General features: G+C 42.2%; 2 protein-coding genes across 2 annotated transcripts in view; both read right to left on the bottom strand.

Annotated features, from left to right (window-relative positions):
- Window positions 1–23,487, bottom strand: part of LOC124145154 (LWamide neuropeptides-like) — a 133,052-nt gene that overhangs the window by 99,091 nt on the left and 10,474 nt on the right. The window lies entirely within an intron of this gene.
- LOC125377370 lies at window positions 20,530–21,563 on the bottom strand. The gene is made up of 2 exons (XM_048390429.1): window positions 21,462–21,563; window positions 20,530–21,216 (listed from the first exon to the last, which is right to left on the bottom strand). The coding sequence occupies exons 1-2, from the start codon at window positions 21,561–21,563 to the stop codon at window positions 20,530–20,532; spliced, it is 789 nt and encodes a 262-aa protein (XP_048246386.1).

Here is a 23,487-nt window from a genome sequence, read left to right as displayed (position 1 = left end):
CAAAGCAGCAAAGGATTCTATGGTGTCGCCAGTACTAGATTTAACAGAATGTGATAAACAATTTTATTCAATGCGACCCAAAGCCTGAACCATTATTTATAATTTCAACGCCAGAGAATAACCAGTCTCGATTATCTGCCGAAACATTCCATAGGGCGTAAAAAGGCGAAATACAGGTGAAAATTATAAGAATGGATCACTAAAAATCAGTGATGATACCAGAAATTCGTCAACACCTACATTACCCCGATGGTCAGGTGAAGCCTACTCTTGAGAATTTTTAATATGTGAAGAGTCCATAAATACACTCAAGAACAAGATGTTCTTGGTTTCCTGAAATACAACAGCTCCGTTGTTCGTAAGTGAATGTCCTGCTTAATTATAACGACTTCTATATGTCGAGAAATCTCTAGAAACGGATACTTCTATGTAAAACGTAAGACTTGACCTCAAGTACAATTTAGAGAATAGTTGCTCTCGAGGTAGCTTTGTCCTTCAACGGTTGTGTAAAAATAGCAGTTTCGTCGTTAAACCCCAAGCAACCCATAGTCAAACATTCAAAAACATGTCATTCTCTATATACTTAGCTGAGATGTAGGATTCTCATCTAACCCGTGAATATCCGACTCCAAATTGTGTTTTCAACATCCCATGCTAGTCGTAAGACTTCACAAAAGACAAACACGACTGGACGACGTCACAACAGATAGCGACTAACGGGATCGGGTGGTCAGGCTCGCTGTTTTGGTTGATGCATGTTATCGTATCCCAATTGCGTGGATCGATGCTCATGATGCTAGTCACTGTACTCGTCCACAGTCACTGCCTGGTCCAAACTAAATTATGTATCGACCACCGTCATATAAACTGACACCCTAAAGATACTTTGCCACTCTAAAAGCGTTAACTTCAGTTATAGGTTTGATATTCAGAAGAGACGAGGTTGACACCAATATGCGAGCAAGGTTATATAAACCGCTGGCCGAAAGTAACGTTACCACTTTAAACATGAAATTGCAAAAAAATAAAAACACAAGTTCAAACTAAATCAATGAAAAACTCATCGTTCAAACACAACAAGCAGAAGTGCAAGTCCACTGTACGTTTTCTTGTAGAAAATGCAAAAGAAAACTGAAAAAAACCCATGCCACTTGGGCAGCCGAAACTATCCGTGCAATAAGGGTTTATAAATGATACAATGTCAGACACTCACATTGATGAAAAGAAACTACCACAGAAATGCCACGACAGACATTCGAACAACGCAAGCGGGCACTGGGTATGATACAGATGGGAGCCACCCATGCCCACATTGCTAGAACTTTTGATTGCTCTGGTGTTGCTAACTAACCTGGTGCAACGTTACAGACAGACAGGGTAGACATCAGACAGACCAAGAACAGGCAGGCCGAGGGTATCGGCGCCTAAGGAAGACCGGTACTTGCGTACTTAGCATCTCCGGAATTGATTCCTGACAGTGACGTCATAACCGACGAATCCCTTAGGGCATATGGCTAGTCGACAGACAGTGACCAAGCGACTCGGGGCTCAATAAGGGCTTAAGACCTTCCTGAGGACAGAGCAACATCGTTGTCAGAGATTGAGATGGGCCCGGACTGTACGTCGGTGGCAGCGACGTGACTGGCAGAGAGTCGTCTTCACTAATGAAAGCAGGTTCTGTCTCTTCAGAGCGTATAGACAGCGTGTGTATCGCCGAAGGAGAGAACGAACGGCGGCGTCAGGAGGTCATGCCGTATGGTGGAGGGGGTGTTAAGGTGTAGGGAGGATTTTGTGGGCGGATGAGAACACCACTGGTCATCGTTAACGGAAATGTGACAGCTCAGCGTTATATGAATGACATTCTTCGTCCGATTGTCCTACCATTTTAAAACAGCTGCCACGTAGTGTCATTTATCAGCATGACAACGCCAGGCCCCAACACAGCTCGAATCATACAGAACATCCTTGCAGCCAACAAAGTCAAAGTGTTGACATGGCCTGGACGCTCCCCAGATATGTCCCACATCTGGGATGTCATGGATCGTCGTGTTCAACAGCGACCACATCTTCGAGACAACTGAAAAGAACTGACCCAGGCCCTCCACGAAGAATGGCGACGTATCCCATGTGGCGTCATCAGACGACTGACGGTTTCTGTGCGCCGGATAGTTTTTGCATGTCTTGTAGCAGGGGTGGTCAAACACATTAATAATTTGACGTGTCATTGAACTTGAGCGATGTGTGTCTTTTGGCCATTACGTTAAAAGCTAATTCTGCTATCCCATCTCAATTCGGGCAACTGTCATGTCAATATTGTACGCTGTGTGCCTGTCGTTTTAAATGTCGATTTGGTTGAAATTTGATCTTTTCAATCAATTTTACTTCATGCTTCTAGTTATGGTTTTTAACTGGAGTGATTTGTTAGTTTATTAAAGTTTCTGTTGGTCGTCAGCAATATTGCTGAGTGCGGCGTTAGAGAAAGAGCGAGTGAGTGAGTATGGTTTTTACACCGCTTTTAGCAAAGGCGGGGCACCCGAAATGGGCTTCACACATGTGTACCTCTATGGAGAATCGAACCCGGTCTTCGGCGTGACGAGCGAACGCTTTAACCACTAGACTACCCCACCGTCCCCGTCAAAGGGGGCAAAAGAAGCAGACAAAAAATATCATCATCCGGAAGCTGCTAACCCAAAATAATAAAACAAAAAATGCCTGGAATCTGTTTACGCCAATGAACGTTTGCTAATACACAGACGCACAAGACGTTCTCGAGTTCTTAAAACCAATTCACAGCTCTGTTGCTGGAGAGGAAGTATCATCATCCAATAGTCAATACCGGCTACTCAGACAAGACCTAAACCTTAACATCATATACAAGCCGGGAATTGCTCTTGTTAATGGTGGGCCATTCACTGAATTGTGCTGTTTATGTATAATGCCAATTTTCAGCTTACTGGTCCATGGTGTTTATGCTCCCCAAATAGCGACAGCATCCGACTGTAGGGCTCACACGGGCTCACGGCTATCGTACATGGATCCTGGTATTAGTTGTCCTCAGTGTATTACTGTGGCTGCAGTGCTAAATCTGGTTATTACTTTTGAGCGAAGGCCAAATTCATAACTAACATGGATCTATCCACTAAGCCCCGCGTCCACATGCATCACAAGTGATGGATGTGAGAGACTGGCATTGTCGGTACATTATCTGGGAATACTTTTCAATTATACAGAAGCCCAGGTTTCTGTGAGTGTTCATATCAATATCGATGTTTTACCGTGCCAATCTTATCATGATGATGATGCTGAACTCAGTCAATCATTCTCCGTCTGTTATGGTGACGTCCAGACTGTTCATCAGCTTGTATATTTAAATGGGGGATCCTTCCCCCTAATGCACGCTGATCATGATATCGATTTATCAGCCTCAAACCATGACATCCATTTGTCAGTATCAAATCATAACATAAATCTATCAATATCAAACCATGAAATACATTTTTCGGTATCAAATCATGGTATCCGCTTGTCAGTATCAAATCAGGCCTAGGATATCCACTTGTCAGTATCAAATCATGATGTCCACTTGTCAGTATCAAGTCAGGATATCCATTTGTCAGCCTCAAACCATGACATCCATTTGTCAGTATCAAATCATAACATAAATCTATCAATATCAAACCATGAAAAACATTTTTCTGTATCAAATCATGGTATCCGCTTGTCACTATCAAATCAGGCCTAGGATATCAACTTGTCAGTATCAAATCAGGATATATCCATTTTTCGGTATCAAATCAGGATATCCACTTGTCAGTATCAAATCAGGATATCCACTTGTCAGTATCAAATCAGGATATATCCATTTTTCGGTTTCAAATCAGGATATCCACTTGTCAGTATCAAATCAGGATATCCACTTGTCAGTATCAAATCGAGATATCCATTTTTTCGGTATCAAATCAGGATATCAATTTTTCGGAATCAAATCAGGATATCAATTTTTCTGAATCAAATCAGGATATCCATTTTTCGGTCTCAAATCAGGATATCCATATTTCGGTATCAAATCATCATAATGTTATATTTGTTTTTGTTGTCAAATCACGATATTTTGCTTTCAAGTCGAATCACGATAGACAGTTCAGTACCTTGTGTTTTCGTATTGGCTTTTGTAATTTTATCGCATAACAACTGATAAAAAATATATTAATGCATGTGTCCTTCTTATGACCATTTATCTAATTCATCATAAAGTGAAACAAAGCGTGTGCTTAGTTGTTTTTCAGGTGAACAGTTGACTTGCCTTTGCATGTGTTTGTGAAGGGTGCCACCGATGGGGCAGGATGTGCTTACCTTTTCGCGAGCACCTGGTATCATCACAATGTTTTAGTGATTCATAAACACATGCTCATGAGAAATCATAAATCGAATTTTAGCAGAGATTCCTTGTGGCTATGGAAGTAGTTTTCACGTTTCACGTTTTCAAAACGCGTTTGTAACACGACATATATGTTTTCTTGTGTTCTTGACTCGGGGTACTGGACTCGGGATCATTGGCCAGTCCCTACAGGTCACACAGAGACAAGGCACGAGCTTTCCATACGGCGCTGAGGTAACCATAAGTCTAGATGAAATAGGGTTTAACGTCGCGTTCAAGATTATTGCACTATTATAGGGACGTGCATGCACTTCCATGTGTGTGGCTACTTGTGCCGGAATTATGCACATTTAATAGTTCTAGCCCACTGAGATACCATGCCGCAAATTAACATGGATGCCCCCTAGGACAGAGTAAACTGACTCCGAGCGGACCAGTCCTTGTGTTAACCCCTTAAAGACTAGCGCCAAGGCAGGGTAACAACAAGTACCATCTTGTTATGTATTTTGGAATGACGCGACAGACGATCGAATCACCGATCGTCCGCTTTGCGGACACGCGATCTACCACCAGACCACGTGCATGGAGACGGTCTGAACCTGGTCTGAAGTATCGAGGTATGAGGAACAACTGTTAACCTGCGAGAGGTGGACATTCTTTCACCAGGGACAGATAATTCGTGAGTTAGAGCTTACGTTTTTCTGTATATTATCCATAGTCATGTTGAAATTTGGATCAATGACACATGGCAAGAAGAGATATCAGCTCTGTCAAGAACTTTGAAACTACGTCGTATAAAAACCACGACGCCATGCCCGATACAGATAAGAAATATACTGGTCGCACGAGGACGTAATCTTCAAATAACTTTTTAATGTGATGTTTACACAATATACGGCTTTTCCATTGGACAAGAGGCCGGTCACTAGACCCCGAAATTGACGTTCATAAGCGTGTATGTACGGCACATTTCGACGTTCATTCGTTTTTCACTAGACTGTATTCTTGAAATGACGTAACACTGTCGGACTACATCCACGTCACCAGGGATTCCCTGGGAATTCCCTTGCACCAATAAATACTTAATAACTGTTTCTGATCATTTACACTCTTTGATCTTGCACTGAGCGTTTTAGCGCACATTGGGATAAGAACGGAAGAAGGAAAGCACGCCCGTTTATGAATATTCTCACGACGATTGACACTAGCGAACAAAACGACGAAATGCACATCCAAACTAATGCTGTATCGACTCGACCAATGTCTAGACTGATAGTGACAGTCTACAGCAATCTATGAATTTGTTAGTATCTATTTGACACATCTTTTACAATCACCTTTCAATGATCGACCAACTGCTCAATGACCATATATATAACCGCCACGGGTTCATTAGCAGCTTAGGAAATCTCTCCCGTCACGTTTATCGTGTCGGCCATTTTGACGTCATATATATGATGTAAATGAGTCACGACGCGCTGTCATAGTAACTGACTACGTGAGGTAGTTTATAAATAGACATCTCTCATCTAATGATAATGTTATTTGAATGTATTTTGTTGTAAGCAAACTACAAAAAGATGTCACTGTAACCATACATACGCTCATGTCACCTCTACTTTTAAGAAACTACTTCGCTCCGCGAAAACAGGTGGTTCTTGTATGGCTGTCAGTGCAAAACATGTACTAAATGAAATAATATTGTGTACAGGTCTACATGCTTCGAGGTAAAATATAATGATATAAAATAGTATTAAGTATGAACCTTCATAGAGATGGGGTCATACCTTGCACGCTCCGACGTTCATACAGTTTGGCCCTCACTCAATGAAGGTTTATACTCCAGTGGGGGGCACGGGTGGCCCAGTCCTCTAAGGCCCCGCGATTCGCTGTGCAGAGTTGCGTCCCTTGGGCACGCCAGAAACCTATGATTGTGGGTTCGAATCCCGGTTCGCCCCAATTATGTTTCTAGGTTTGTCAGCACCATACCCGTGCTCATGGGTTTCACCGAAGTGGTAAACGTCTGAGACCTGCATCACTTCGGGCTTTCCTCCCACATGAAGCTGACACGCCGTGATATAACTGGAATACTGTTAAAAGCGGCGTTAAACCAAACTCACTCACGCACTCATACTCCAGTGAACTCACACAAAGTGAAAGTCAATTCTTAATTAGTTGCGATCATGCGTTGCTATGTCATGACTTTGCTATGACGTCACGTTGCTATGGACAGCTTTGCAAACAATGGGAGAAGATGAGTGCACCGGCCAATCAGCAAGAAGGAAAATAATGAGCAGTGAAAGAATTGTAACCGACAATCTCATTTAAATCAGACCTTTTACCCCTGTCAGTATAGAACGGACTAATGCAAGTATTTGGGGGCGCTTTACATATTGTTTTGCATAATTATATAGATATACTACTACAACTGCGACAGTGATTATATATTTATTTATCACAATATATATTTATACATCAAAGTGACCGTATCGCTAGCTCTCCGTTGGGCTTCGATGAAAGCACGTGGAGCCGTACAACCAATGTAAAAATAAAATAAAATGCAAAAACACGTATTTCACGTATTAGGATACTTTCGTATTGAACCGTAACCATTCTTTGACATTTCTTTATGAAAATGTATAGACTTGTCAAACATGAAACGGATGAAAAGCATATGCAATATCTTGAAAAGACTGTGAAAGATGTGACGAATCGTCACATGACGCTGGCCTGTAGCACAGGTACTATGCTGGCTGGCTGCCGGCCGCATTGAACTCTGGGTAGAAGAGTGTGATCAAGATGAAGGATGCGTGGTTTCTTTAGCCAATCAAATGTCAGCTTTCTAAAACTATTCAGCTTCATTTCTCCACACCCTCGATCCGGATAGTTTGATCTTGACAAAAGAAATCCGACACAGGCCAAAATATATCCTCCATAGTACACGGTTTTGGGTGGAGATGCCACTTCACTCAGAAACGCCAGGATAAATGAAATTTCTGCAACAATATATCAGCGCGACGTTATTGCTTTTGCGTTCAGAACGCCTCGAGTATTTTCGTTTTTAAGATACAGAAAAAAGATGCGCCTGTGTAAATGCTATGCTCACTCGTACTTAGAATTTAGAAGTGTCGTAGCTGATTGGCTGATTGGAAAGTTCACCCGACGCGGCCTCCTGTAAATGTGTCCTCAGATCTTCAGACAGAGAGGTATCGTATCAGAGCAAAAAATCTGATTTAATGAGATTGTGTAACCGATATCCTAGTCCCCATGGGTCATGGCTATTGACTGCAAATAGTTACAAACCCCGGCAGTCCCCCTTTAAGGGGATTTATATCAGTGTGAGTGATGTGATCAAAGGCAGCGATGGTGCGTGTGGCCGAGTTGTCTAAATAAATGCGACAAACCCATTTCTATAATAACAAGAAATATCCGAGTCTGTTGTGACATTCCTGCTATATCAAAAGCATGAATCACATCCAATTAGTCAAACCTAATAGCAATAAGGAGATTCCTAAGGCGTGTCAGAAAAGCACTGATCGTGCGTTCTTCCCCCGATTGTGTTTCAAGGTTTGTCGGCACCATACACGAGATCGTGGGTTTCATCAGAGTGGTAAACGCCTGAGACCTGCATCACTTCAGGCTTTCTTTAAGCTGACGCGCCGTGATATGACTGGAATGATGTTCAAAGCGGTGTGAAACCCAACTCACTCACTCACGCACTGCAGAAACATAGTGTGCTGCACACATGACCATGTATAGCAATCCACACAGTTCAGTCACGATGGTACGGTATCATTATGGTCAAACATCGTGTTGATTTGTTGTCACTCACCAACATTCCAGCATACGACGTCGTCGGCGTGTAAAAATCAGAAAGTCCCGTAACTGGTTTTGTTAGCATATTTCTTACAACCAGCATATGTTGCAATGGTCCTATTCTCAACCGGAATCTCCACGGGGTCACTTCTTACGGCCTGTGTGCGTTGCAGGGGTCCCTCCGGGGTCACCTCTGACGGCCAGCGTGTATTGCAGGGGTCCTCTTCTAACCCGGAATCTCCTTGGGGTCACTTTTTACGGCCAGCCTGTGTTGCAGGGGACCTCTTCTAACCAGGAATCCCTACGGGGCACGGCTTACGGCCAGCGTGTGTTGCAGGGGCCAATTCTAACCCGGAATCTCTTCAGGGTCACCGCTTACGACCAGCGTGTGTTGCAGGGGTCCTCTTCTAACCTGGACTCCCTACGGGGCACGGCTTACGACCAGCGTGTGTTCTAATTCGGAATCCCTACGGGGGTCACACGTTGTGACCACCAGATCCTTATGTTAGTGGACCCTAACAATAAGGAGGCGGTAAGGGGATGGTCTACTCAGTCGTTCGGGGGTTGCCACAAAACAGATAACGTTATGAATAATGATAAGAACTCGCAGGACATTGATTATTATCTCTTCTGAGCTGTCACACCTTATACGAGTACTGTTAACGTGTGGACGTTGCTCTGAAGGATACACACTGGTTTCCTGAATAATCCAGAACAATCCAAATGTGCCATTGAACTATTTCTGGTGCAACGATACTGGTCATGGCGTGATGTTCGACACGGCATATTATACCCACAACGAACAACTGACTAGCTAATGTGACAAAACGAACCATTCTTCGTGAATGACCACAGCTTGGTCCTACATTGTCTACCATGGTGGATCCCTCAACAACTGTCCCCGGCAGCCTTGGCAAAGTCATTATGATATTTACGTTACCATTCTCGTAGACTGTGTTTGCATGGGTGGTTTCTTGTGTTTGCATGGGTGGTTCCTGAAAATCGGTCACACATATTGGCTCAGAAGAATATGGCTAGAGCATGTGGTAAAACTGTTCATTCGACCTATGGACAAATTGGATCACAAGGCGTCATGAGAACGTTTGCAAGAGTTGCTTTCACAGACACGTAATTATGAATTGGAACAGTTTCTTGTGTCCACATAACCGATTCCTCAACAAATGGAACACTTTCTTGTGTCCACATACCTGAATCCTTACCGAATGGAACAATTTATTGTGCCCGCATAACCGATTCCTCACAAACTGTAACAGTGTCATGTCTGCTGGGACGGTCAATAGTAAGGTCTTCTCAAGATGTGATTATGATCACTAGTTAAATACTTTCATTGGGTGGGTATATTCTTTGCTTTCCTTTATCTGCATAATGCGATTCTCACACTTCCAATGTAGTATCGTAAAAACGTGTCTTCTTGTCGAAGTGTAACCTCAAATTGATTTTCTAACACAACAGCTCCTGAATGATGGAGCGTGTTAATGATTGGAAAATATGTTTACAATAAAGCTATTGATGGTGAAACAGGACGATGTCCCATTCATGACAAAATATTGGTTAAAATTAATGAGCATGTGATCGCAAATATACCCTAACCAATGTTAAAAACTACTTAAAGCTCTTGATGACAGTGGTAAAACGAATTGGGTCTCCAATGTCAGGATATTTATTATTGTCATGTGATTATTCATTTGTGCAGATGTCCAAAGACGTAGCGGATACAGATTTGTCCTTATACTCTTGTAAACAAAGACATGTGAGGTCAAAACTGGCTTGATAGTATGTCTTCTTCACGTTTCTCAAGCAATTACATTGATATCACCCCAGTATGGAACCATAGAGGTATATAAGTATGTTAGATAATAAATCGCTTGGTATGGCTTTATGTAAATTCAGTGTCGTTGCACAAGTTCAATGTCAATTTTAGACGTAGATGTGAAAAAAGAGAAATTGAAATGGATACCTGTAACAAACTGCCAATTTGGAGAAATTTGGGATGAATTTCATGTTTTATTAGTATGTGATAAGTATAGTATATTCCGAAGTTTAACAATATGCATGAAAACAAGAAGTTAATGATCAGTCTCTTATCAGCCAACAACCATGCTGTTGTACGTTCACGAGCCATATTGTTAAAACATATTTTCTCTGTCAGATTGAGTTTCTATATCATACATATCACGTGACTAAACAAATGAAACTGAATTGTCAACTGTACAATTGTCCATGTGGCTTTAAATACCAAATAAAGTATCTGCTGTCTGTCTGCCTCATGGAGCGGTTTTCTTGCTCACTGAACGTTAACAGACCATCATGACATATGCCAAGAACATGTTACCATAGCAAAGTTACAGAAGCGTGTTTGTGACATGAACACCGCGGCAGAACATAACGTCAATGATGCAGTGTTCACACATTACAAATTCGAGTGACGAAGTCTTTCTTAGCTAAATGTGTGATGGACTTTGAGATTATATGTAAGATAGTGACAGAGTCTCATGACGACATGTTGTCTTGTTATTTTTCGCGCCGCCATGGTGTCTGTCATAGTTCTTGTTTGTAATGTGACTGCGAGGCTCTGTATCATCGTGGTAGCGTATGTATCTATTCTGACGTCCATCTATTGAGACGTCGCGACGTGATACGTCAACGTGCACCGCATCACACTTCACCTTGGTCTTTACACCGTCAGGAGCGGCAGATGTGAGCGTGTATTTGTCACCTCGCCGTGAATCAATGACGCGTCAAGCTCGACCCATGTTTTGATTCTTGTTGTTTAACGCCGCACTCAGCAATACTCCAGCTGTATGACGGCGGTCTGTAAATAATCGAGTCTGGACCAGACAATCCAGTAAATGATGCCATGATCATCAAACCACGTAATTGGGATACGATGACATGCATCAACCAAAACAGCGAGCCTGACCACCCGATGCCGTTAATCGCTATCTGTTGTGACGTCGCCCAGTCGTGTTTATCTTTTCACACGTCACAAGTTCGTGTTTATCTACTGGGACGTCGTCTGTCGTGTTTATCTATTATGACGTTGCCCTGTCGTGAGTATCTATTTTGATGTCGTACTCGTGGTCTCACGTTGATCTATTGTTGCGTCGCCATGTCGTGTTTGTCTTGTGTGACGTCGCCCTGTCGTGTTTGTCTATTATAACGTCGACGTCGCCCTGTCGTTTTTTTTCTTTTGTGACGTCGCCCTGTCGTTTTTTTCTTTTGTGACGCCGCCCTGTCGTGTTTTTCTTTTGTGACGTCGCCCTGTCGTTTTTTTCTTTTGTGACGCCGCCCTGTCGTGTTTTTCTTTTGTGACGTCGCCCTGTCGTTTTTTCTTTTGTGACGTCGTCCTGTCGTGTTTTTCTTTTGTGACGTCACCCTGTCGTGTTTTTCTTTTGTGACGTCGCCCTGTCGTGTTTTTCTTTTGTGACGTCGTCCTGTCGTGTTTTTCTTTTGTGACGTCGCCCTGTCGTGTTTATCCTTTGTGACGTCGTCCTGTCGTGTTTATCTTTTGTGACGTCGTCCTGGCGTGTTTATCTACCTCGACGTCGTACTTATAGTCTCATGTTTATCTTGTTTTGTTTGCTATCTCCCTTAGCGTCATACTGTCATATTTATCTCTTTTTTTCATGATTATCTCTCTTGTTATCACGGCCATCTCAATGATAATTTTATGTCAACCATGTACACGCTGCTTCTTCGTCATTCCATATGTGGTGTTCGGTGACTGGCCATAAACTCAAACACTCGTAAAGCAATAGTTGTGTTATGCAACAACTCCTTTCGATCCACAAGGGATACACTTTCCATGAAGATTCAATTACAAATATTCGTTCCTGAAGATATCAAAATAGTCACGAATGTGAAAGATGCCATTGTTTCTTGATTGTGTGACCTGTTACTTAAATGGCCTGACGAGAATTGGAAACTTGGAGAAAAATTCAAAGCTGTTATTTTTTTCTGTAATGAGATTACACAGGCTGTTTATTAGTTAACTCGAAACGTAACTTTGTATGATATTAAAATTGCAACAGAAGGATGGAGACACGTGTTTAGCTAAACACAAACAACTTCTTAATCCAATAATGGTGTAGCAATTATCTGAATCCAGATGTCCTATCAGGGTATCTATAGCCGATGTGTGCACCAGTCCGTTCATCACACTATCGCCGAGTCTTGGCTGAAGTCGAAATGATGTCTTGTCATAGGGGCTGCGAATCAATATGCACACGTAGCGAAAACTAGTACTGGTGCTTACACTTGTCATGACATAGAGATATTTTCAACACAATTGGTGAAACGTTAAGGGGACGAAGAAGGCTCGGTCCTCTAAGGCGCCGCGGTGGAAAGAGTTATGCCTTAGAGCTGTTTCAGGATCCGCTGATCATGGGATCAAGTAAAAGATTCGTCTGGAGAACGATCTGTTTTCTCTGCGGCTTTTTGTGTGAGTTTCACAAAAATGGTGACCTACGTTACTCTTTGTCCGCATAAAGCTGTTAGGGTGTGTTATGACTGAAATGAAAAAATGCAATATCCTAGCTATATATCGGGGGCCTGTCTTGGCTAGACCGCCTTCATCCGCCAAGAGAGGGAAGGATCCGGGGTTTCATCCCCGGTCGCGACATACCAGAAGACGTCAAAAAATGGTACTTGTTACCCTGCCTGGCGCATTAAGGGGTTAAAACAAGGATTGGTAGGCTCCCAGTCAGTATACTGTGTTTGAGTGGGATATTCGTGTTAAACTGCGGCATGGTATCTCATTTGGCTAGCACTCTAAAATCGGCATTAGTCCGGACTAGTACAAGTAGCCACACACACAAAGATACACGTGCATGTGCATTGTTAAATATGTGCAATAATATTGAAAGCGAAGTTAAATAAAATTTCACCTCACCTCACCAAACAAACCAGTATGAATAATATTGAACAATATGAACAAAGAAAGTAATGGATCATGAATATGTTTTGGGGGAATATGTTTTTGTAGTAAAGAATGAGCACACAAGGTCATACAAATATTTTAAAAAATCCAAATCCCTGTTATTTTGTTTTGTATTTTATGAGCAACTTCACGTTCGAAGAATCTGACCAACCAACCATTTTGTCGCCTCGTAAAACCAGTATATACCTTTTTGACCCCATTCTTTCCCGGAATCCCCACGGGGTATTCATTATGTGTAATTTAAGTAGTTATATTATCACGGCATGTGTGATAGTAACCTTAACACTACAGGCTAAAGAAACCACAGAATAATGTTTGAACGTCTTGCCTGGAATCCCGTTTCCAGAATCTAGGAACCTATTTACGATTGTACTGTCAAATTGTCCATATACTAACATAATTTTGTTTAGGGTTAATGGTCCTTCTCTGTGTGTTCTCTCCAACCTTTATTGTGTGTCTTCACAGGGTCTGAGTACCACCCTTGTCTGCGTTCCCCTGTTGGAGACACTGAATGTATATCGTGTACGCCATTTTGCCAACATAGCGACCACATCAGAGGGGACTCGAGTATTGGCTTCACACGTTGTGTTAACATTGGGAATTGGCTACCCTGCTGTATGTATTACTGTTGGCGGTAGAACATGCTGTCATCATCTGTATTCAACTGGGTGGGATAGCCTTGTGGCTACAGCGTTTGTTCGTCAAGACGATGGTCCGGGTTCGATTCCCCACAATGTGTGGAGCCCATTTCTGGTGTCCCTCACATAACATAACTATTTTAAATTGAAGCCCCCGTATACCGCCTCCGTGGTTTAGTGGATAGAGCTTCTGTCCGTTAGTCGCCTCTTGCGACAAGCATGGGTTGCTGAAGACCAATCTTAACCTGGATGTTCACGGGGACAACACGAACCATGTCATTGAGGTAATCCTCCATGCATACGCTGTACGCGGACAAAGATACATACCGTGACCGCTCCGTACATTCTCGTCAAGACAAAATGCAAAATGTGGAACACACCCACCACCACCAACACAGACACACTCACCGAATATATTTATCATAAAATGTTATTTTATTTTTCTATACATCAGTTTCCTTTTTTAAAAATACATTCTCTTAGTATAGTCATTTAATCTCATTTAGCTCCAACGCCTCTACTGTGTTATAACAGAGCTGGCTGTTACATCGTATCAGTATTAACGCCCGTGACAGACAATCAGGTTACGTTAGCATCACAAGAAACTCTGCTTGCAGCAATCTGATTGTATTTAACACACACGGCCCATAGGAGAAATTCGAGATTACATCGTCACCAGTCCATAAACCTTTTGAGGCCTCTTTTACCTTCTAGTATTTGACAAGCCATTGGGCATTTTAATACTCTCTGGTAAGACTATCGGATCAATCTCGGCTTTCTTAATGAAGAACTTCAGTGCCTCATACAATCGCCTGTGAACCTACGAGACGACAAAGGCGCATTTGCAGGTTCGCGTCTACAGCGTCGTTGCAATGATTGCTATCGAGAGGTCCTTAAACTTCAATGAGGACTCGAAAAGCTACCAACATGACTAATACTGTTTTCAATGAATAGCATTTGCACTGTTATATCAGCTTCTGAGATTCAGAAGATACCGTTAATCTTGAAATGTGTGATGTTGTTACAATGAATATTTATACGTTCAAACGTTTCAACATTAAAGTCATCAGAATGATGGCTTAAGTTATAGGATTGATATTCAGAAGAGACGAGATTACACCAATAAGCGAGCAAGGTTATAAATCGCCCGCCAAAAGTAACTTTACCACTTTAAACATGAAATTCCAAAAAATTAAAAACACATGTTCAAATTAAAGCAATGCAAAACACATCATTCAAACACATCGATGCTCTGTGTACGAGGTGATACACGTCCACTGCACGTTGGTTTGGAGAAAATGAGAAAAAGTGAAAAAACACGTGCCGCTTGTGCAGCCGAAGCTGCACGTGCAATAAGGGTGTATCGATGATACGAAAGGCATGTCAGACAATCACACTGATGAAAAAACACAGAAATGCCACTAATGTGATTGACAAGATTCAAGAAAAATATGGCAAATATGCAGATCTCGCTTTCGAAATGTCACGCTTGCATCACAAGTACCATGTTGTCCGACTCCCCATTGTTCTCGGTGCCTCAGGTTTGGTACGTCCCAATCTGTTGACTGACATTAGGAGAGTACCCGGGTTTGCTATCAGGAATACAGACCTTCTGACAATCTGGGTAATGCAGAAGGCTGCAGTGTTGGGGAGTCTTTACATTCTCCGAAAAGTTCTGGGTGAGTTTGACTATGCAGCGCTTTCTGGGAGAAGTCCCATTCGCTGTCTGGGCTGCGTGTAGAGGGGGCAAGGGACCTGAGATGATGAGTCTAACAAGCCTGACTGTGCATTTTTTATTTTAATCTGTAAATAATAATAATAATTATAATAATAATAATAAACAAGCCATGTGAAATTATAAAGTAATGTTTGAAGGTGGCTCGACTACATGATTTTATTTCTCATTTTTCCTTGCCGGAAGACGTACCCAGTCGAGCAATGGTGCACACGGTGGACAAGAATAGCCATCGGCTGGTCCCGGTATGACATGGAATGGTCATCGTTTGGTCCCGGTATGACACGGAATGGTCATCGGCTGGTCCCGGTATGACACGGAATGGTCATCGTTTGGTCCCGGTATGACACGAATGGCCATCGGCTGGTCCCGGTAAGACACGGAATGGTCATCGGTTGGTCCCGGTATGACACGGAATGGTCATCGGTTGGTCCCGGTATGACACGAATTGTAATCGGCTAGTCTCGGTATGACACGAATGGCAATCGGCTGGACCCGGTATGACACGGAATGGTCATCGGTTGGTCCCGGTATGACACGAATTGTGATCGGCTGGTCCCGGTATGACACAAATGGTCATCGGTTGGTCCCGGTATGACACGAATTGTGATCGGCTGGTCCCGGTATGACACAAATGATCATCGGTTGGTCCCGGTATGACACGGAATGGTCGTCGGTTGGGCCCGGTATAACACGAATGGTCATCGGTTGGTCCCGGTATGACACTATCGGATCCGGACATTGGCTAGTCCCAACATGACAGAAGCGGCATTGAACGCTCCGCGAACAACATATTTCTTTCAAAATATTAAGTATCCAAATCAGATTTTGCAACAAACGTTTCCATTTAACAATTGTGTTGTACCTAGTTAATACACTAATTGTTCAGCATTTCATTGTGAAACTCGGTGTGTACCAAGTAGCAGAATGTCTCCAAAGTATTATACTAAATATCTATCATACTTATTTTTAATGCAATTTCACTTAAATATATTATCATTTTTATCTCATTAAAACAGATTAATTATTCTATAATGTTCAATGTAGCCACTTTTGTGACATAATATAATACTGATATGTTTCCAAAAAAGGTTTTGTCATCACATTCATACACCCTTCTTTCACGAATAACATGATTTTTATGTTGTATTTTAGAAAGAGAAAATGTCTCAATTACGATAATTACAAAACGCTGTTCAGTTTTCACGTGGATTTGGAGTTTAGACTACAAATAGAAGGGATCAGTGAGCGAAGTCCCAAAGCAATTCTATAAGCACTGTTTAAGAGACGTACGTAGTAATGGCCGGCATTGTATGGCCTTCCTAAAGTGCTGTGAGTGAGTGTCGTTTTACACCGCTTTTAGCACTTTTCCAGCAATACCACGGCGGGGGACACAAGAAATGGGCTTCACACATTGTACCCATGTCGGTAATCGAACCCGGGTCTTCGGCGTGACGAGCGAACGCTTTAATCACTTGGCTACCCGACCGCCCCCTAAAGTGCTGTGAGGATGCTAGCGAGTTAGTGATAGTTCACGTTGCTGAATGCGGAAGTCCTCAATATCCCTGATATGCCACCGCGAACTGTAACTATTCAAATCTGGGCCTTACAATCCAGTCGCTGAAGCAGCAAGCCACGCTATCGGGCCATGACGCAACACAGTCAAACCCGACTACCCATCCGTCTCAGCACGGGCATGGACGTTTCAAACAGAACGGTAAGAACGTTACAATTTCACGCCAAAGACCTTTGATAGTGGGTTAATATCGGTTCGCCTCGATTATGTTTCTAGGTTTGCTAGCACCGTACTCCTGCTCGTGGGTTTCTCCAAGGCGGTAAACGTCTGACCTGCATCACTTCGGGCTTTCATCCAACACCAGCTGATACGCCGTGATATAACAGAAATACTGTTCAAAGCGTCGTCAAACCCAGCTCACTCCAACATGTGGTGCGTATGCCACGAGTTATTTCTAACCAGAACAGATACATTACAGTTTAGTAATGACTCTCCGGCAACGACAATCTTTAGGGAAGGACACTATCACTTGTATCAATTCAGATCTGTATTTTGAGTTGGTATTTGATTTATTACCTCAGATTGTATTTTGATTGACTCATGCACATGACAAATACAAGATGAATCAATCAATAAAATTTGGAACTCAATCAGTCGACAGCCAGTGTGTGCCTGTTAAAAGATGGTTACTATGATGAGCTTAAACAAGGACGCAATACTCCGACCCTTACAAATCAAAGCACATTTATCATGCGATAATCTCGCGCGCCATGAACACATGATCATGCTACCTTAGAGGTAGAATCCATCATCTTGATCGCTAAACGGTTAAACGTATAAACCCTTCCCTTTATACATGCTACATGCATGTACGTTGATGTAATTTCATTTGCATAAACTCTCCTATCAATAACGTCACATGCATGTACATAGGTGCAATTTCATTCAAATATTACTAAAATCTCTTCGACCGAGCATAATGCCACATGGACGATCCCTGCTGTAATATCCTTAAACATCCCATCTTTTCAAAGCAGAGACGCCGCTTCCGCATCACATTGTCCCATGCCATCCGTCTCGTATAACATCACGTGCCAAATAAACATCATCATTTTGTTATTCTGCAATAAGAATGAGACAAATCCATGTCTTATTTACTAATTGCGATGATGACAAAATCCGGTTTAGTTTTAGCATTGCTTTGTAGTTAGACAAAGCTTACCTTCCCGCTACAAACAGAAGGGCTCGTGATGAGGTCCCTTGTGTCTCTCGGGGTTCCACCAGCACTGCATAAAGAGACGGGGCCAAGAGGGATTAGGATTGGATTGAATAATGAAATAGAGATCAGCTGTGCTGACTACAAACCGCTGAGGTGTCCATATGGTAATACCAGTCTCCAGTTAATCACACAATGGTACCCTTCCCTGTTTAGCATTAGAGTAAACCAAATACGAAATGACCATGTTTGTGTTTATTCAAACAACTCCCATGACATCGATGGGCTACATTATAAGTCTCGCATATTTCAGGACAGACGGTAAAGGATTATGGATATTATTTCCATGCGGCCAAGGCGACCAGTGAGAACGCCTCCTCTGTTTCATATTTAGATCTGTGCGTAAAGATTCCGAGTGAAAAACACTCTCCACAAGATTGTACGACCAGAAGGATGACTTCAACTTTCCAGTAGTCAAATGTCCATTTATATCGAGCAATATTCCTGCAGCTCCAGGTACAGTCGAGCGTGCTCTCCAAAAGCGTTATACGACACTTGCTCAGAAGATGTAATGGTCGCAGTTTCTACGCTCTTCAAAACAAATGATATTCTACAGAAAACAAGAATGTCCACGATGCAAACACAATTCCAGTATGGATATTTCAAGGTTCTGATTTGATTTATGAAATCACTTTTTCATTAGAGTTCCTACTTTATTGGAAATAACTTAAAACTTTCCATATCATTACAATATGCTGTGAGTTTGAGGATGATCAGAGCTCACGTAGCAGCCGAGTTCGGAGGCTTCCACCCTGATCGGCCACCAATGACTGAGGTGGAGGAAACAATCTAAAACAACCGGCCACGCGACAGTCAGGATAAAGCAATCTATGACGAAGTCAAGCGTAAGCTGGGACACAAAGACAAAGAGTCTTTCCAACTATCTTTGATTGAGATATACAAGAGCTGAGAAGTTGTTTGCTCAGGGTTACTCGAGGCCTCAGTAAAACTTTCAAAAACGTTTTTATGGTTGACAATAATGATGTCCGATTGAATTCTTCATTTTGACTTGACTGTCGAAAGTGCGACAACAGGAGTTAATAAACACATGCTCATGAGGTAGTCGAACTCGAACAGAGCTTTCTTAAGAATATGGAAAGGGTTATGTTACTTTTATTTTCCTGTTACCCTGTCCCACCGGTGTCATATACATGCGCAAATATAAGTCAACTGTTCCCAAATATTTGTTTCTTGTTTGACGCCGCAACCAGCAATATTCAATCTATATGACAGCTGTCTGCAAATAATCGAGTCTTGACCCGATAATCCATTGATTGAAATGATGAGCATCGATCTACGTATTTGGGATACGATTATACGCATCAACCAAGTCAGCGAGCCCGACCACCCGATCCCGTTAGTCGCCTTTTACGACATGCATGGGCTGCTGAAGACCAAAAACTTAATGTTTTCAGAACGTTGCAAGGCTGAGGTAAGGCCAACATGAGGTCCAATATCGCCTGTGGCACTCGCGGAAACACTGCCAACTTGAGGTCCAATATCGACTGTGGCACTCGCAGAAACACTGCCAACATGAGGTCCAATATCGCCTATGGCACTCGCAGAAACACTGCCAACTTGAGGTCCAATATCGCCTGCGGCACTCGCGGAAACACTGCCAACTTGAGGTCCTAAATCGCCTATGGTACCCGTGACTACATTTATTTTAGATTTGGCCACCATCAGTGTGTATTTTCCCTTGTGGCTGGCAGTTGGGTTTCAGTACATAATCTCTAAGTAACAAGTTACTACCTCTTATGTAATTCTATTATTCAATTATACTCTCTCTTGATCTATAGCATCACAGTGGATTTGGACTGTAGACTGTCGCGCCTGTTTCTCGCTATTACATCAGAGATCCGTCGACCGTGTGTTCACACGTACTGTTTATTACCCTGATGTGTTTCGATGGTCTCCTCCAATTAGTAAGACAACCCAGTTGTGAGACACCTTAAAATAACAATGTCATACCTGATTGCACATGTTAATCAAGTAATTAACCCCTATCATGAAAATGGACTTGTCTTATTATAGACAAAAGAAATGACTCAAGATGTTTGATACCCTCTTTTACTTTATTTAATTCAACATTTTAATTCATCCATCCCTTAAAATCCATTGTTTTAACATATTCGCCACTTAGAGTTCAGTTAAAGTTAATATCACAGTTCACATCACAGTTCACGTCGAGGTTGTCACACGACACAACCTTAATCCATCTTCAGAAGTTTGCCAACAGCATACAAGAACTGGAGGGGTGTCTTGACACCCTGGGATAGCTGATCCTTCAGTCTGGAAAGTCGATTGTCAATCTCCTTGTACACACGCTTTCTTGCTGGTGGAGCTGCACCTAGGTCTAACTGAGATAGCTTGGTCTTCTCAGATTTCTCAATCTTCTTGATGATCTCGATGAACCTGTAGAGATTAGGATGACGATGATTCAGTGATGCATTGAGGCGACTGTGGAAACCCTCCAGGTTGTTGTTGGTCCTTGGGCCGAATGTCTGGTGATGGTTCCACAGTGAAAGAGGGAATCTGGCTTCATAATCCACCCAGTTTGTGACTATGTAGTCGTTGAATTCGTCAGCATTGGGTACATCGGGAGACTGGTTCATGGAGTCAATCCATGCATCCTGAACCTGTTGAAGAGGCAGCAGAGGCAAGGCAGCAGCTCGTCGGATCCACTGTTCCACAAGGGGGTTATCTCTGTATCCAACAGCAAGACCAAGCTCCTGTGTTTTCCGCCAAATCGCCTGGGTAAAGTGGAAGAAACACCCCTTGATGTCTGAACCTTGAAACTCTGTCCGGAGGGCTCTAATGGCAGCAACTTCAAAGTCCACCTGGAATATCTCTGGGTTGAATGGTTGGTTCAGTAGATGTTGGATGTGGACCTTCAACTGAGCAAAGAGGCGTTGGTAAGTTGTAGTCCGACGATCAGGTATCAATGCGTAGACTAGGGGATAGGTAATGCTTCCTATCCGTGCATGCAGTATGTAAAGCTGATTCCAAAGATCTGGGCAGGCGGAGAAAGTACCATCCATGTAGACAATGGAAGCTGACTGGAGGACTCTAAGCTGATCATCAGTTGCAAGTACCAGCATCTTGTCTTCTTCACCGTCGGCAAAAAGCAGAAACCGCTCACCATCATTGGTCTCTCTCCAGGGTGCTGCAATGTCGACTGAACGAGGACCTCGAGAGTACCTCTTTGACTGGTAATGAACTCAACCTGCTGCGAACCTGCCATGATTGTGCATGGAATGTTCACAGACTAGGGGAATTTATATGTGTAATGAGTAAGTTTTAACAAAACATGCATCTCAACTTTTTGAGTAAGCTCCTACTAGCTCCTAACTCATTTATTTCCTGAGAATATTCAAACAGAATTACTGGCCTACACGTATTAATTAATCCGCTAATCATGGGCTGTGACCATTGTTAAGTGGGTAGACTGGCTGTGTTTGTTTAATTAATTCCACCTACTCCACTGTCTTACAATGGGTGTCTCACTAATGGGATGTCTTACTAATGGGATGTAACCGTTTCGATACCATTGATGACATATAGTAGAAATAACAAAAATGTATTACCCGAACCTTTGGCGCATAATAAGTTGTATTTATCGGGACAAGTCTTTATACATGTTTCAATTTACCTTAAAATGTACTGCGGTTAATACTATGAATATCTTTACGTGCTGTCATCACTTTTTTCAGTGATCCACTTTTCATCACTTTTTTTCAGTGATCCACTTTTCATCATTATTTTGTCCTTTACGCCCTGTGTAATCTGTAGCAGTAGGCATTCAAGACTGCGTATTTTCGGACGTTGACGTTAAGTATTTACGATTTGCAATCATAGTGATTGTAATGCAAGGCAAACGTGCTGACGTATATATGGGCAAAACCGCAGAGAGACTTGTTTATAGTTCTACTCCTAAGAATAACGAAGTTAAACCGTTTAACAGTTTTGTTGGCGAACTGCGCCGCCAGAAACAACAAAAACCCTCATTGAAATGAACTTCGACTTCGGCATTGACGTTTTCTTTAGCAGGCAAAAAGAAAAAGGCGTTAAATGTGGTTAACATTGACAGATAAATACTTGATGGAATACCATTCTGGGTTTGTAAATGTGTTGAGATGAATATCCTGTTCATCAATAAGTTTGCCGGCTAATGTTTCGTTAATGGAAATGTATGTATCTGGTGTCACGGAATTCTTTTCTTCCGAACCTTTTTATTACCATTTTACACTCTACGTGAGCTTCCCAAGTCCACAACGGTCTTCATTGGTGGAGAGAAATTGCATTCTGCCAGATGAATAGGCATTTATCTTGATCACAGATTCGGCTAAATACTTGGGAATCGTTAAGACATAAATTAAAGTAAAATATCTAATGGAGAGTATCTGAGTTAAATTCGTGAGCTATTCCTAAATGGTGAAGTAGAAACGACCATCTGTCAACTTTAAAACCAATAAACTCGCAGTTTATTTATCCGTTCGGATTGATCATAATGTTTACGAAGCGTAATGTGTGTGGAAATTAATTTCAAGTCCCTGGTTTGTGTCCTCTGTGAAATTGAATACACGTTTGCAAACATCCATTCGAGATTATGTTTGTTCTGATTAATGTTTGTTATACAGTGAAACACCGCTGTGTCGAAGGTGACGGGACCTACGTGAATACTTCGAATTATATGCGGGGGTAGCCATAGGACATTACTCGTTCAAGGGCAGGCAAGACGAGTCTTCGAATAATATTCGCCGATAAATAATCAATTAGCATTTCACCTTGGCTGCGATCATCACTTTCCAGTAGTCATCCTGAAGGACACAACAGTGCTTCCCGTCTTGCCTTCTGTTTGCGTATGCATTCGCGTCGACTTTTTAACTCGGATTGGCGAAATCAAAATAGGGAATTTGACGATTAAGAAGATTAACTTAACGTGAGGTATATCGATGATCTCATATCGTTCAGTAATGGTCAAATGGCCAATTCCATTCACCTGATTAACCCTCATAAACTAGAAGCAATGGAGACCAGTGAACAGCCTCTTTTGTTTTATAACTATATCCATGCATGAAGTTTCAGAGTGACGAAAAACTTTTTACACTTTGACCTTGTTCTGACGTTATAAAACTCCCTTTCATACATTGATAAAAAGTCCACGG

The sequence above is a fragment of the Haliotis rufescens genome, unplaced genomic scaffold, assembly GCF_023055435.1.
Source record: "Haliotis rufescens isolate VD_foot unplaced genomic scaffold, xgHalRufe1.0.p SCAF_9, whole genome shotgun sequence".
Lineage (NCBI taxonomy): Eukaryota > Metazoa > Mollusca > Gastropoda > Lepetellida > Haliotidae > Haliotis > Haliotis rufescens.
Note: the sequence above shows the minus strand (reverse complement) of the source record. Positions and strands in the feature narration are given on the sequence as shown.